Source organism: Sciurus vulgaris, assembly GCF_902686455.1.
Source record: "Sciurus vulgaris genome assembly, chromosome: 7".
In the NCBI taxonomy this organism is placed as follows: Eukaryota; Metazoa; Chordata; class Mammalia; order Rodentia; family Sciuridae; genus Sciurus; species Sciurus vulgaris.
The window spans coordinates 114,251,133-114,265,612 of NC_136467.1; the positions used below are offsets into that span (position 1 = coordinate 114,251,133).

The 14,480-nt window shown below is 49.2% G+C and overlaps 2 protein-coding genes across 7 annotated transcripts in view; one reads left to right on the plus strand and one right to left on the minus strand.

The window, feature by feature from the left end:
* Nucleotides 1–1,506: 1,506 nt before the first annotated feature.
* On the plus strand, nucleotides 1,507–10,403 carry GTPBP2 (GTP binding protein 2). 4 transcript variants are annotated; one of them, XM_079148488.1, is made up of 13 exons: nucleotides 1,507–1,724; nucleotides 3,695–3,721; nucleotides 4,006–4,190; nucleotides 4,539–4,647; nucleotides 4,834–5,031; nucleotides 5,330–5,504; nucleotides 5,629–5,848; nucleotides 6,243–6,378; nucleotides 6,510–6,568; nucleotides 7,172–7,343; nucleotides 7,790–7,954; nucleotides 8,197–8,226; nucleotides 8,781–10,403. In XM_079148488.1, the coding sequence occupies exons 1-13, from the start codon at nucleotides 1,539–1,541 to the stop codon at nucleotides 8,787–8,789; spliced, it is 1,671 nt and encodes a 556-aa protein (XP_079004614.1). In that variant the 5' UTR covers nucleotides 1,507–1,538; the 3' UTR covers nucleotides 8,790–10,403. The 4 variants fall into 4 exon arrangements, with proteins under 4 accessions (XP_079004614.1, XP_079004612.1, XP_079004613.1 ...); XM_079148486.1 differs by having other exon boundaries at nucleotides 8,197–10,403; XM_079148489.1 differs by having other exon boundaries at nucleotides 1,594–1,724; nucleotides 3,576–3,721; nucleotides 8,197–10,403.
* A 2,925-nt stretch (nucleotides 10,404–13,328) lies between these two features.
* POLH (DNA polymerase eta) overlaps nucleotides 13,329–14,480 on the minus strand; it is a 40,285-nt gene continuing 39,133 nt past the window's right edge. For all 3 annotated transcript variants that reach the window (XM_079148484.1, XM_079148483.1, XM_079148485.1), the window contains one exon: nucleotides 13,329–14,457. In XM_079148484.1, the coding sequence (XP_079004610.1) occupies nucleotides 13,590–14,457 (868 nt within the window). In that variant the 3' untranslated portion in view covers nucleotides 13,329–13,589. The remainder of the gene's footprint in view (nucleotides 14,458–14,480) is intronic.

Here is a 14,480-nt window from a genome sequence, read left to right on the forward strand (position 1 = left end):
ATTGGCTGAACCTGCTAGGTCCGTAATTGCTGACTTCGGTCCTTCTGCTCTCATTGCTTTGGGGAGTTATGCCATGTGTACAGCAACTGTGTCATCAGTAGACCTCCCTCCCTCTATGTGGACCGAAGAGGAAGCTATGGACTCCACCAGGTCTGAACCCCTACAGGGATTACCAGAGGTAAGCCATTGTTGCTGCTTTTAGTTTTCCAAGGAAAACTGAGGTCAGAGGCACAAACTATTTTATTTCTTGGCTATGTGTGAATACCTCCTTGTTTGTGAAGAGAGGGAAGTGTGAGTAGTGAGTCATCAAACAGCCATAGGGCTGGGAATTGAACCCTGGCGTCCTGACTCGCAGCGCAGCAATTCTGCTTCTCCACCCTGCATTTCTAGTGTCTTGTACACTGGTTTGTCGCTGGATGTGTTTACTCTATGCTGACTGCAAGAGCCCTAAAAGAGACGCTTTGGCAAGAAAGTCTAAAGTCAAAAGTCAACAATACCCTGGGGTCCTGGGCCAAGTTTCTATTCCCCGCCACTTCCGCTGCGCTCACAGTAGTTGAAGTAATCCGAGCTCCAGTCCCGCCCCAAATCGAGGTCGAGCCCCTCCTACAGCCCTGGCTGTTTTAAAAACAAGCTCAGTTCTCCCGGATTGGTTCGGCCTCAAAACAAAGGGGCAGGGGGATATTTGCTGCGGGCATACTTGCAGCCCTCTGGCAGCTGGCTGGTTTATAGGTTCGGGCCTTGTGTCGGGGCCACCGCGGTGCCTGAGGCTGCTAAAACCAGCCCCCGGACGGTGCCAGCCCAGTAATAAAGCAGTGACTACTGTGTAAAGGTGGCATAATCATCGCCACAAAACATCCGTAATTAGGCTAACCACCATTTGCCTCCGCCCTGGCGTTCGCCCTGACTCACCCCGACAGCACGCCGGCCATCGGGGAAGAAAACAGCCAGAGGTGGACCTGGCAGGCTGGAGGGACCAGTCGCCCTGAATTCTGCCGCTCTTTAGGTCCAACACCTGTTGTCTGGCATCCGCAGTAAGAGGTCCTAACCAGGGGCGTCCACAAAGCTCGATTCTGATGTAAGCTCTTCGCTGCTGGTGACGGTCCCCATCCTCAGGCCTCAGGGCTCTCAACCGCCCCTGCCCCACGCCCTAGAAAAAGACCGCTCTGAGCGCGGGCACTGGGAACCGGACTACAACTCCCTTCGGTCTTTGCGCGCAAAGGCGCGCTCCTTGCCCACGCCCCAAAGCCACCTGCGGCCTCTCTGCGCCGAGATGCCTCCTGGAAGCTGTAGGGCGGCGGCGCGCTCTTTTAAGAGAGGTCCCAGGCACGTGGACTCGATATCCCGTGGTGCCTCGCGGCTGTTTCTGACGCGACCCGGAGGCCAGGGGAGGCGGGGGCGTGGCCTGCAGAGCGCCCCACCCCGCTCTCCTCTGGCTGGCCGACACGGCGGTGGCAGTAGGGGCGGCGGCGGTGGTGGCGGTGGCGGCGGCGGCGGCGGCGGGGGGGAGGGGTCGGGCGGGGGGCTGGCGGCAGCGGCGGATGGACTCGCGGGTATCTGAGCTGTTCGGCGGCTGCTGCCGGCCCGGAGGGGGCCCGGCGATGGGCGGAACCCTCAAGGCTAGGGGGGCCGGCGGTAGCAGCGGCTGCGGGGGCCCGAAGGGTAAGAAGAAGAACGGAAGGAACAGAGGGAGCAAAGCCAACAACCCCCCGTACCTGCCCCCCGAGGTGAGCACCTGAAAAGTGACTTGGCGAGATGAAACTACTCCTTCCTGTCCCGGGACTCCGGGGAGGCGGGACACAGAGAATTAGCCCCCCCTTCCGGTGTCAAGACCCCAAAAAGGAGGGGCACGGGAGGAGAACCCTTCTTCCGGTACCGGGACCCCAGGGAGGAGGGTTAGAGACTCAACCTCCCCTCCGAGAGAGTGCTTACCTCTTCTTATCTCGATAACCCCAGAAGAAGAAATGAGGAAAGGGGATCCAGTCCCCCGGGCAGAGCAGAGTAGAACGCTCCCACCCCCCTTCCCTGTGCTGCAACTGGGACGAGGAGGCAGGCAGAATAACCACTACTTTTTCTAAACTTGTTCCACAGGGAGGAAGGGAGTAGCCGGGAAAAGAGCAATATGTTCCCTCTATATCCCTCAATATACATACACATAAAACCAGAGAACAGTTAGACTCAGTCCTCTGCCCTTTGCCTATCCTATGACAGGGTGGGAACAGAGAAGAGCCTCCACATACAGGCTCCATCTGTCCTTATGGCAGAGTGTGACAACTTTGTTCCTCTTAAGATAGGAGGACCCAGGGGAAAAGCCTAAACCAGTGGATACCAAACTTTAGTGTACCAGAGTCACCAGGATTGCTGGCTCCACTCTTAGAATATCTGACTCAATAGGTGAGGGATGGACCTGAGAATTTGTCCTTCTTACCAGTTTCCGTTGATACTAATGCTGCTGGTGCTGGGAGCACACTTTGAGAACTACTGGTCTAGACTGTCATCCTCATACCACATTTCTGGTTCCAGCCTTCCTAAATCTCCATCTCCAGCAAAATGATGAAAAGATTTCTGGAAGATCTTTGTTGATGGGAAAAATCTCTCTTATACTCTATTGGGTGGAGATTATAGGTGAAGACCACCTGTTAGGGCCTTGAAGGGATGGAATGATGAGGAGGAGGAGGAGTGCAGAAATACAGAATGACAGAACAGGCAGAATCCATAACTTTTTGCACTGGAGAGGAGCTGCCTCTGGCAAAAGGATCTTTCTGTGCTGGAAGAGGGAGGATTCAGGATTTCACCTCAACTGAGGCATGAGGATTAGGGGACAGGAGGCAAGAGCCATGGGGAGTCAAGTTATGGAGTCTGTCCCCTTTATTACATTTTTAAAGTTCTTTTGTTTGTCTTAACCCCACTTTTGGAGTTCTACACCTCTCACACTGGGGCTTCTCTCTCATTCAGCTTGTAGTGACCAGTACTGAGCTTGAGCTCGCTCTTTGGCCCTGATCCAGAACCTCTTGCAGCCTCTTACACTTGGTGACATCAGCTGAGAGGGCGGGCAGGAAGGAAATGGTGTCTCCCAGATCAGTGGCAAAGAAAGGCCTAAACAAGCCAGCATGGTGGCACATACCTGTAATCCCAGCTGGTCAGGAGGCTGAGGCAAGATTGCAAGTTTAAGACCAGCCTTGGCATCTTAGCAAGGCTCTGTCTCAAAAATAAAGAGGGGAAAAAAAAAAAAAAAGACTGAAGATGTAGCTCAGTGGTAGAGCACCCTTGGGTTCAATCCTCAGCACTGCCAAAAAAAAAAAAAAAAAAAAAGAAAAAAAAAAAGAAGAAGAAGAAGAGGAAATAAGCTCCCTGTTCACAGAGAAAACAGTTACCAGGAAATAGTAGGTTTAGGTCCTGGGGAGAAGTATGGGTTGATCTTGCATTCAAGAAGAACATGCTGCCAGTAAGTGGAAGATGAAAGAACTCCACAATTTTGTTCTTGGCTTACAGAATGATTTGCTGTGTGTTTATAGGTCTTTCCTTCAGAGGGGACACTGGGGCTGGGTTGAGGGCTTGTCTCCCCCTGACCTTCACAGGTACTTGCCTAAGCAGATGCTGCTGGGGCTTCCTGCTGTCTCTGCCTGGGCCTAGACCGAATGGAGGGAAAGGTGGGGATTTGGTCTGGACAGTGTAACTGCTCCCTGCTTCTTTTCAGGCAGAAGATGGAAACATCGAATATAAAGTGAGTCTTAGGCTGGGGAGAAGTAGAGGGCGGGGTAGGTTGCCCTTGTCAACGGGATCTGAGATCCTTCCAACTTTGTAGTCTATAGCAGTTTAGTGATGTGGTTTGGGTAAAGGCTCTACTTCATTTCATTGGAGGGGGACTCCCTGTTAGAGGACCAGGGAAAAGAGGTTTAGATGGAAAGGGAAGGTCCCAGTCCTTGGGGCAGGACAGGTGGGGACCATCTCCATTCAGGAGGAACACTTCTAATTTTTATCTTCTCATGATATCCCACCTACCTTAAGCTGAAGCTGGTGAATCCATCCCAGTACCGCTTTGAGCACCTGGTAACACAAATGAAGTGGCGTCTCCAGGAGGGACGTGGTGAGGCTGTCTACCAGATTGGGGTAGAGGACAATGGACTGCTGGTGGGGCTGGCTGAGGAGGAGATGCGGGCCTCCCTCAAGACCCTGCACCGGATGGCAGAGAAGTATGCTTCCCCCTCACCCTCTAGTCTTTCTCTAACTCTGGGGAGGACCCAGACATAGGCAGTCACCCAGGGCCTCAGGGGCCAGGATGGGGCTTTCCTTCTGCAGTGGTCCCTTGACAAAGGGCTTTCCTACTTAACTGGATCTAGGATTTTTTGCTCCTTGATTTAAGAAGTTTACTTGTTTGTTTTAGAAGAGCTGTGGATATGGGATAGATTGGAGGGTGGTAGAAAGTATAATAAGGTATTAGGAGCTCTGGGGTAAGAGGTTAGGAAGGTTGTTGGTCCAGAGCCAGGCTAGTGTGCAGGGAGTATCTGTGAAATATGGCAGCTGTGGCCTTGCTGTGACAGGGTTGGGGCAGACATCACTGTTCTCCGGGAACGAGAAGTGGATTATGATAGTGACGTGCCCCGGAAGATCACTGAGGTGCTGGTACGAAAGGTCCCTGACAACCAACAGGTGAGCCGGTATCCTTCCTGCCCCCCATGCCCCTACTCCGTGGGAGGGCTCTGTGGTGGCAGGCTTTTCCCTGGCCTGGGATCCTGGGGGTGTCCAGATCATTCTATTGCTCCCTAGGGAGCAACCTTGACTTAGGCTTCAGTGAGAGAGGGATTGGACCCCTTACCTTATGCAATTCATCCACAGTTCCTAGACCTCCGTGTGGCTGTCCTGGGAAATGTGGACTCAGGGAAGTCAACCCTGCTTGGAGTCCTGACCCAAGGAGAGCTGGACAACGGGCGGGGCCGGGCCCGGCTCAACCTTTTTCGCCACCTGCATGAGATTCAGTCTGGCCGAACCTCCAGTATCAGCTTCGAGATCCTGGGCTTTAACAGCAAGGGAGAGGTGCATGGGATCAACGGGACCCAGTGGGACCAGACTCTGGGGATGGGATGGTAGAGGTGAAGGACAGAGGTTGGGGGTTGAATGTGGAAACTTTTTGTAATAGTATAGACGAAGGCCCTGAGGGCCCTGTGAACAAGTTTTTCTCTTAGAAAACAAATGGGGAATCAACTGAACTAAATAGAAAATGGGGCTCAGGGTTAAGAGGCAGGGCCACCCAGGGACAGGTTTAGGTCCTGGCAACTCTTGAAGGGTTGGGGAGGCTCACAGGGAGCACTGAGAGCCCTGGGCCCTGGACTAGGTGGTGAATTACAGCGACTCACGGACCGCAGAAGAGATCTGTGAGAGCAGCTCCAAGATGATCACCTTCATCGACCTAGCAGGCCACCATAAGTATCTGCACACAACCATCTTTGGCCTCACCTCCTACTGCCCTGACTGCGCCCTGCTCCTCGTCAGTGCCAACACTGGCATCGGTAAGAGGCCTTGGGCAGGGACAAGGGGATGCTGGCTTCCTGCTCTGGGAGCCAACACTTCCCTCTCCTTCCTCCCATACTCTCATTCTTCCATCCTCCTGCCCGCCTTCTTTGTCTGAGGCAGCTGGCACCACAAGGGAACATCTGGGGCTGGCCCTGGCCCTGAAAGTGCCCTTCTTCATCGTGGTCAGCAAGGTGGACCTGTGTGCCAAGACTACAGTGGAGAGGACAGTACGCCAGCTAGAACGGGTCCTCAAGCAGCCTGGCTGCCACAAGGTCCCCATGCTGGTTACCTCTGAGGATGATGCTGTCACTGCTGCCCAGCAGTTTGCCCAGTCACCCAAGTAAGCCTGCCTCATCCTAAAGTCCTAATAGGAAAGGATGCCTCAGGGCCCAGGAGCATGGTGTCTTATATCCAGGGCCAGACTGATTCTGGCTCTGTGACTTTTTCAATTTGGGATTGTGGGAGGGAGTCTTTTTTTTGTTTTTTTTTAAAGGGATTGGCCCTTACCCTATTCCAACTGGAGCCTCGCTGGTGCCTAGAATCCTATAGACATTCACTGTCTCCGTTGGGCCTTGGGATGGGCTTCTCATGTCATATTCCTTGACTTGCTCACAGCCAGAAGAGAGGGCCCATCAGCTGCCCAGAGAAAAGCTCACCTTGCCACTTGTGGGCCCTTGACCTCTGCCTCCTTTTAGGACTTTCTTCATCTTCCCATTCCATGCCTTCCTCCATAGTGTCACCCCTATCTTCACACTGTCCAGCGTGTCTGGGGAGAGTCTGGACCTCCTCAAAGTCTTCTTGAATATCCTGCCTCCCCTCACCAACAGCAAAGAACAGGAGGAGCTTATGCAGCAGTTGACGGAATTCCAGGTAGTTGGCCCAATAAACAGGTAGAAGCGGGGGAGGGAGGGGCCAGTTCTGACCAATCCCAGAACCTATTCAGAGAAGCTGGACCTGCCAGCCCTACTTAGGAGGACATTGATAGTTTTCTTTGGCTCCAGGTGGATGAAATCTACACAGTACCAGAGGTGGGGACTGTTGTTGGAGGGACACTTTCCAGGTGAATTGCCTTGTTTGCTACCCACCCCACTCAGCCTTCACATGCCCCTGTACTCGAAAACATCCTGGCCCAAAGAAGGAGATCCTGGAGTTGAACAGAGCCCATCTACGAGATATGCTTGTTTGCAAATTAGGCTTTCACTATCAGAAGTGCTGGCAGGAACTAGTCTGTTGGCTTATTGCTGCATGCTGGGAATCTCCAGACCCCTGAGTGAGATGTGTCATGGGCCCCAGGAAGAAATCTAGACTGTATTCAGCTGATCTCATCTCAAAAGTATGGAAATGAGAAAATGACTCTTCTCAAAGCACAGGGGAAAACCCAAGGGAATAATTTCTTCTTTCAGGGATCAGGTGTTCAGTGTTACCAATCCAGCAGGTACCTCTCTGCTAGATGTCACTGCTGACCTTTTCTGGCATTAGCCTTCAGAGTCTGAACTCTGGACCAGGCAAGGAAGTCATCATTCCTACCTACAAATCTGAAATTAAGATTCCTTCCCCCTACTTGAGGGACTCAACCCCAGAAGGGAAAGAGTACTCTGAGTAACTGTAGCAGAGAAGTAGGAGACCTACGCTGACACTGTGCCACCTTCCCTCTGGGCTGCAGTGGGATTTGCCGTGAGGGGGACCAGCTGGTGGTGGGCCCCACAGATGATGGCTGCTTCCTGGAGCTGAGAGTGTGCAGCATCCAGCGCAACCGCTCTGCCTGTCGTGTGCTGCGAGCTGGGCAGGCTGCTACGTTGGCCCTTGGGGACTTTGACCGTGCACTGCTTCGCAAGGTGAGGTGTGTGAGTGGGATGGAGAGGGAATGCAAAGAGAAATGCCTCAAAGACTGGCTCATAAGTGAGGAGCACCCTTCTAGGGTGCTTCAGAGAAACTCAAAGGAAACATGGACTCTCTTGACCCAAGAAGCCTAAGGTCTAATTACCCAGACTGTATGAAAATGGCTTAGAATCCTCATGAAGAGCAAATCGCTAAGTATTGAATCACTGTGCAAAGTGAATGTCCAGGACCCTAAAAATACAAAGCCTTGAAGGTTTAGAGGGAGGTGGGTAAATGAAAGTACCCACCAAAAGGAGAATTTGGAGTTTTATCTTGAGTTCTGTGTTTGGAGTCATGTAAAGGAAAAGGAAATTCAGGAGCTATAAAGAGGGTGGGAGGGCTGGAAAGAGAGAGTCTAATGCTAGGTCTGCCCTTCCTGGGCCTGGGGGCTGTGCCTCCCCAGGGCATGGTGATGGTGAGCCCCGAGATGAATCCCACCATCTGCTCAGTGTTCGAGGCAGAGATAGTCCTACTGTTCCATGCCACCACTTTCCGACGAGGATTCCAGGTGACAGTACATGTGGGCAACGTACGTCAGACAGCGGTGGTGGAAAAGATCCATGCCAAGGTGAGAGGGACCCAGACATGCCTCCCTTTCTCCAGGGAAAAGTCAGAATTCTGCCTCCAAAAGGGAGGAAGGCCCAGTCTCAGACTTGGCAGGCAGAGCTCCCTGATCCCATGAAGGGAACAAAAAAGCCCCACTTAGGGTGGGTAGCAGCCCTCCCAGAGACCCCAAGGGTGGAGAGCCAAGGCCGGTAGAGAATGGGATGGGAGGCACTGGCCAGGGCAGTGACTGCTTATCTGCTGCAGGACAAGCTGCGGACAGGGGAGAAGGCAGTGGTACGTTTCCGCTTCCTGAAACACCCAGAGTACCTGAAGGTGGGCGCCAAACTGCTCTTCCGGGAGGGTGTCACCAAGGGCATCGGCCATGTCACTGATGTGCAAGCCATTACAGCAGGAGAAGCCCAGGCCAACATGGGCTTCTGAGTTCTCCAGGCAGGGACAGCTCTATTGCTGCCCCTATAATATATAAGGTGACTTCTGGCCATGCTGCCCCCTGTTGGCAGCTGTGTGTGTTAATAGGCTAGGGAGACAGGGTGCTCTCTGCCATTTGCTTCCTGCCACCTTGGAGGTGTCAAGCTTGGTTGGCCAGGGAGGGGCAGTCTTGAGGGAGAAGACAGAAATCAGGGCAGTGTTCAGCAGCTGTGTGCGCCCACCTGGTTGGCTCAACCCTGGCAACCCTATGGCCTGTCTACTGGAGGGAGCTGACTACAGCCACCTTGGCCCCACTCCCAGGACTGGGTGTGACTCGCCAGTATGATCCCTGCACTTCAGGAATTGTCACAACTGGGGTGGTCCTCGAAAGCACTCCTTTTTCTATACCTCTTCTCAAGGCCACATAAGTTGCCCATCTCTGACTGTGGACAAAAGACGTTGCTCCTGGCTATCTGGTGGCCCAGGGTCTGAAGAAATGGCACAGGAACAGGGAATGGCAGTGTTCCCACTCTGCTGAGACCCAAGGCCTGTTCCTGAGCTTTATCTCCTTTCCCTTCTTCCCACAAGGGCCACTTCCCCAGCTCCTCTCATAGGCCCCACAGGTGCTATTTATTGTGCTGGTCAGGTGTGGGGCTGCCAAGCTAAGACTTGGCATAGCAAAGGCCAGCTGCATGTCAGTCTTGTCCTTTTCTCTGCAGTCATCTGACTTTCATCAAATAGTGTTTTTTCTCTTTTTTTCCCCAGACTAGTGGCTGGGGGGGACCTGACCCACAGTTCCACATGCTGCCATCCTCACCTCCACCTCCTGCTCCCACATAAACTTTCTCATTTCAGTAATTTGTAGTGACCATCCCCTTCCCTCTATTGCAGGGAACCAGGAGGAAAGGGTTTCCTACTCTTTAGGCATGGACTCCCTCCTTTTACCTTTGTTAGTGTCCTGGGTTCCCATGGACTCAGGGATTTGTTGATTGAAGTTTCTCATTTCTCTGCATATATATATGTATATGTATATATATATATTTAAATACACATATATATTGTACAGAATAAAAAATGTTTTATTGAGTATACTGTACTTATGCTTAAGACACAGATTCAGCTTCCAGAGTTAGCTTCCTTTCCAGGTTTAGAGACAAGTGAAACCCGTACCATTGCTGAGCCCTGAACAGGGAAAAAAACTCATCCTTTATATCATTTGCCATTCCTCTTCTCTGCCACACATTGGTGTCTTTTTTTGGTACCAGGGATTGAACTCAGGGGTGCTTAGCCACTGAGCTACATCCCCAGCCCTACTTTATATTTTATTTAGAGACAGGGCCTTGCTAAGTTATTGAGGCTGGCTTTGAACTTAGGATCCTCTTGCCTCAGCCTCCCAGGCCACTGAGATTACAGGCGTGTGCCAGCACCCAGTCCTCTACCATACATTGGGTCAGTGTTCAGTATTCTAACCATGCGGGTCTCTCCTGCTTTTCATAGTTCTTTGAGTAAGCAAAGTTAAACAGGTCTTTCAGCTCAATAGGCAGCTGTGCTGTATTTGAAGACTTCAACACTTGTTAGCAGCTCAGTGGTAAGGACTCTTTCCTATGCCCCATCAGATTTGGAGATTAGAATGCCAGTTAGTTAAAGATTATTTATTATAGTGATACTAGGAACTCAGAGGTACTTTACCAATGAGGAACATCCCCAGCCCTCTTTATTTTGAAACAGGATCTAAGTGGCTGAGGCTGGCCTGAACTGTGAAACTCTTGCCTCAGCTTCCTGAGTTGCTGGGATTATAGCCGTGCACCACTGTGCCTGGCAAGAGTAAGTAGAATTTAGAAATGAATGCTAATCTGGTCCTCACAGTTTTCAGGTTTGTAGAACTTAAGCCAGATTCTATGAGTGCCATGTGGCCAAACCTCACTCCTTTTTCCCATTTCTGTGTTCAAACTGATTTTCATGTTACAGGTAAAGAAATGGGGCCTTGGAGAAAATAAACTGCAGAAAACAGCGACTACATTTTGGTCACTGACCCTGGAAAATACAAGGATAACGTGTGGTCCAAGGTCCTATGTGGCATTCTGCCTCTGGAGTATTAAAGTGATAGCTATCACTCAGGGTCAGCTGCTGCTTAAAATACTTTAACTTGTTAACAAGAGGGCTGTGGTTAAAGAACTTCCTCCTATATTAGAAGCTAAGAGTGTTTACTTCCTTTTGCATAGTTGCTGATAAACAGCAGTGAGGAAGGAAAGGATATATGCAGCAAAATTTAATATAGCTCTCCCCCAGCACTGACCTTGGCATGCCCGTCTGCTCTCCCCTCCATAACTCAATGCACTGGGTTAGAGCTAGGATTCCCAAAACAGAAGTTGTGCTGTGGGTGTTGCCTTATTGGCCATCTACTAGCCACCCTCCCCCACCCCATACACACTAGTTTGGGACTGTAGAAGTTCACCAAAACCTAAGTTTCTACCACATTACTTTCCTGTACATAATTGTATTCAACTTGATCTGTTAAGCAGCAAAAAGAGGCTCCATAGTTTTTTTTATTTTTCTAGATCAAGGATGGAAATGTTGGAAAATCATGTCTCAGTACTTAATAAGCTATCTCCAGGAACTAGTGAGCCACTCTGCACATTAATGGAACATTTAGGGGGATAAAAGTGTGTAAGGCAGATCCTGAAGGAGTTTGTAACTTTTTATCTTCCCAGTTCTGATAATCAGATAAAAAGCTTTTAACTGCATACATTCAACCAAGGAATATTAAGCACTTGTTACATGCAAAGCGCTGTGAAGAATTCTTGCCTTTAAGAAACTACAAATCTAGTACAGAAAAGGCAATGTACCCAGTGAATCAGTCTTTGAGTGCCTTGAAAGTAGAAAAGGAAAAACATATTTTCTTGCTAGACCCTGTGGTTTTCAAACTGTCCCCACTTCAAATTAAATACTAATCTCCTAATTTATAAATAAGTTGATTGTATATACATATGGGAAGAAAAAGTTTATATACAAATACACCCTTTGCTGTGTCTCAGTATTTAGTAAGCCCAGTAACTCCAGAGGCTAAGGCAAGCTGATGATGCAAGTTGAAGGCCAACCCTGGGCAACTTAGACCTTGTCTCAAAAAAAGGGGCTGGTGATGTAGCTCAGTGGTAGTGCACCCTCTAGGGGTAGTACACCCCAGTACTAGGAAGAAATATACATAAGTTCACCAGTTGCCTTTTTTTTTTTTTTTGGCGGGCTGTGGATCGAACCCAGGGCCTCTTGCTCTCGAGGCAAGCACTCTACCGACTGAGCTATCTCCCTTCCAGCCCCCCCACCAGTTGCCTTTCTACTTAACCACTTAAGGCATCATTTCAGTTGATTCCATGTATAATTCAAGGTTCCCCACGTCAGAGAAGCCCACAGAACTCATGTTATACATGTAAATAGAGATTTTTAAAAATACAGTACAAGGACTGGGGTGTGACTCAGGTGGAGTGCTCATCTCGTATGTTCAAAGCCCTGAATGGATCCATAGCTCCCCACCCTCAATACTATAAGCTTGGACAAGTGCAAGAAGCTACAGTAATTAATAACCTTAAACATTCTTTCTTCAATAAAGAAAAAATAAGGAAAAAATTAACATACTAGTGACCCTGAAATCCCAAGCATTTTTAATATTTCCTAGATCAAGTACTACAGATTATCTAGTCTTAATCATAACTTATCCAATCTAAACAGACTTTCTGAACTGACCCAGGAGCAATCTTATTCTACATGAGAATAAAATGTACAGATAATAGGGGCCAGTAAGCTAAAATAGGCTAATAGCTTATATGAAATTGGTAGTAATCAAGTAGTTTTTGTATTAAGATCCCTGCCCTAAAGTAGTTACCACTTTCAGGGTTTCAAGCCCTCAGGTATTATCTGAACTGTCCCCTGTTGCAGAGGTAGGAAGATTTTGGATTGGCTTGGGTATTGAGCCCAGGGCCAGGGGCCCTTAACCACTGAGTCACATCCCCAGCCCTATTTACTTTTTTTTTTTTGTCAATGGATCTTTTTATTTATATGTGATGCTAGGTATCAAACCTAGGGCCTCACACATGCCAGGCAAGTGCTCTACCAGTGAGCCACAACTCCAGCCCCTTTTTACTTCTTGAGACTGGTACTCGCTAGTTGCATAGGGCCTTGCTAAGTTGTGGAGGCTGGCTTTGAATTTCCAATCCTGTCCTGAGTCCCTGGAATTACGTGCCACCACATCCAGGCCCAGCCGTTTTTAGTTTTTTGAGATAGGGTCTCAGTAGCTGAGGCTAGCTTTGAACTTGTGTTCCTCCTGCCTGGGCCTCCTGATTCACTGCGATTAAGGCACGGGCCATCACATCCTGCCAGTTTTCCCTTTTAAAACCATTGTTTACTCAGTTCCTTTTTCTTTTTGGTGGTGCTGGGGTTTGAACCCAGGGCCTTGTGCATGCTAGGAAAGCACTCTACCAACTGAGCTATATCCCCAGCCCCCTCAGTTCCTTTTTCTGAGCCAACTTGTGTGTTGTGGTACTGGAAATTGAACTCAGGGGATTATAATACTGAGTTATATATATATTCCCAACCCCTTTTATTTTTTGAGACAGGGTCTTGCTAAATTGCTGAGGCTGGCCTTAAGTTTATGAGGCTCCTGCCTCAGCCTCTCCAGTAGCTGCCATTACAGGTGATGCACCACCTGCTGTGCCACCTTTTAAGATTTCTAAGGTAATTATACAGTTTTTCAGTTGTGGAACTGAAGTAATTTGCTTGAAGCCTTACTCAAAAAGAGGCAGAGGGAGTTTGAGATCAGGTCTCAAAGGCTCCAAGCCACACATACTTTACTATGTGACACTGCTTTCCAAAAAAACACAAAGGATGGATTTTTACAATTTGGTGGGAGTGGAGGAGACTGGGGACTTAACTAGGGGCAATTTACCACTGATCTATAACATCCCCAGCCTCCCCCACTTCTTTTTTAAAAGAGGCAGTGTCTAACTTGCTGAGACTGGCCTTGAATTTGTGATCCTCTTGCCACAGCCTCCTGAGTTAGCATGTTTACAGTTCTATCAGCAATGGGATTAAAATCATGGGAAAAGATAGGACCTTAACCCAGTATCTTTTTTAAACTAAAAATTTCATTGTTATAAATTTCCTTATGAAATGAACATATTGCATTTCCCAGGGTATGGATAAAATATTCAAATCCGTCAGCAAGCCTGAGGGCAGCACTAATGTGTTAATGGCTTAAAAAATGATTCCAATGTCTGCATGCCCTCAGGCCTAGGGCGTTTGTTACTAGAGGACGAAGGGCTCTTGGGATTTCTTTTGCCTTGAGTCATAGCAGAAACAACTTGGGGGTTTGTGGAATGGGGCTGCAAAAATGATTTCTGCAACTCCACTGCAAAATGATAGTCCATGTGTTCTGGCATCTCCCATACTAGTATCAGGGAGCCACACTTCTCACAGGGCACTTGGTCCTCAGCAGCTAAAAGACTAGGGGTGGTAGCTGCCTTTGGAGCCATCTCCACAGACTTGGAAGCTGAAAAAGTTAGGCTGTTTGGGCTGTTCTGGGCTAAATCCATTTCTGTAGGAATTGCTTTGGAGGAGTCTAGCTTCAAAGCTCCTTTACAAACAGGGGCAGCATCTGAATATTCCGCTTGGAAACGGTTTGATGACCCTTTAAAATTGGACTGTGGATTTTGTGGAGGGGAAGAAACTGAAGAATTAATATTTTGTTTCTGCTTAAAGAAGGACTCCATTCCTGTAGTTTGACGCATTTGGGAAAAAAATGAGAGCTTTGATGTTGAATTGCTCTTGGGGGCCTGCGTAGTGGCGCTAAAAGATGAAAGTGAAGCTTCTTTGACTTTCTGCTTTTCTGCAGCTTTTTGGAAGAATGACTCCAGAGAGGTGGTTGCTTTCTTAGTGGCTGTCATTGCTGGGCCACTTCCCTGTGTCTTAGCTTCTGAGTTGGTAATTGGCACCTTTGGCAGAGAACTTGAGTTGCCACTCAAGAAGACGGTGATGTCTGTGCAAGATGAAGGTGTAGAGGCAGAGAATTTGGTAGCACAGAGGAAAAGCATTGTGAGAGGAGGGGACCTGTATACAAAGTAAAGGAATAA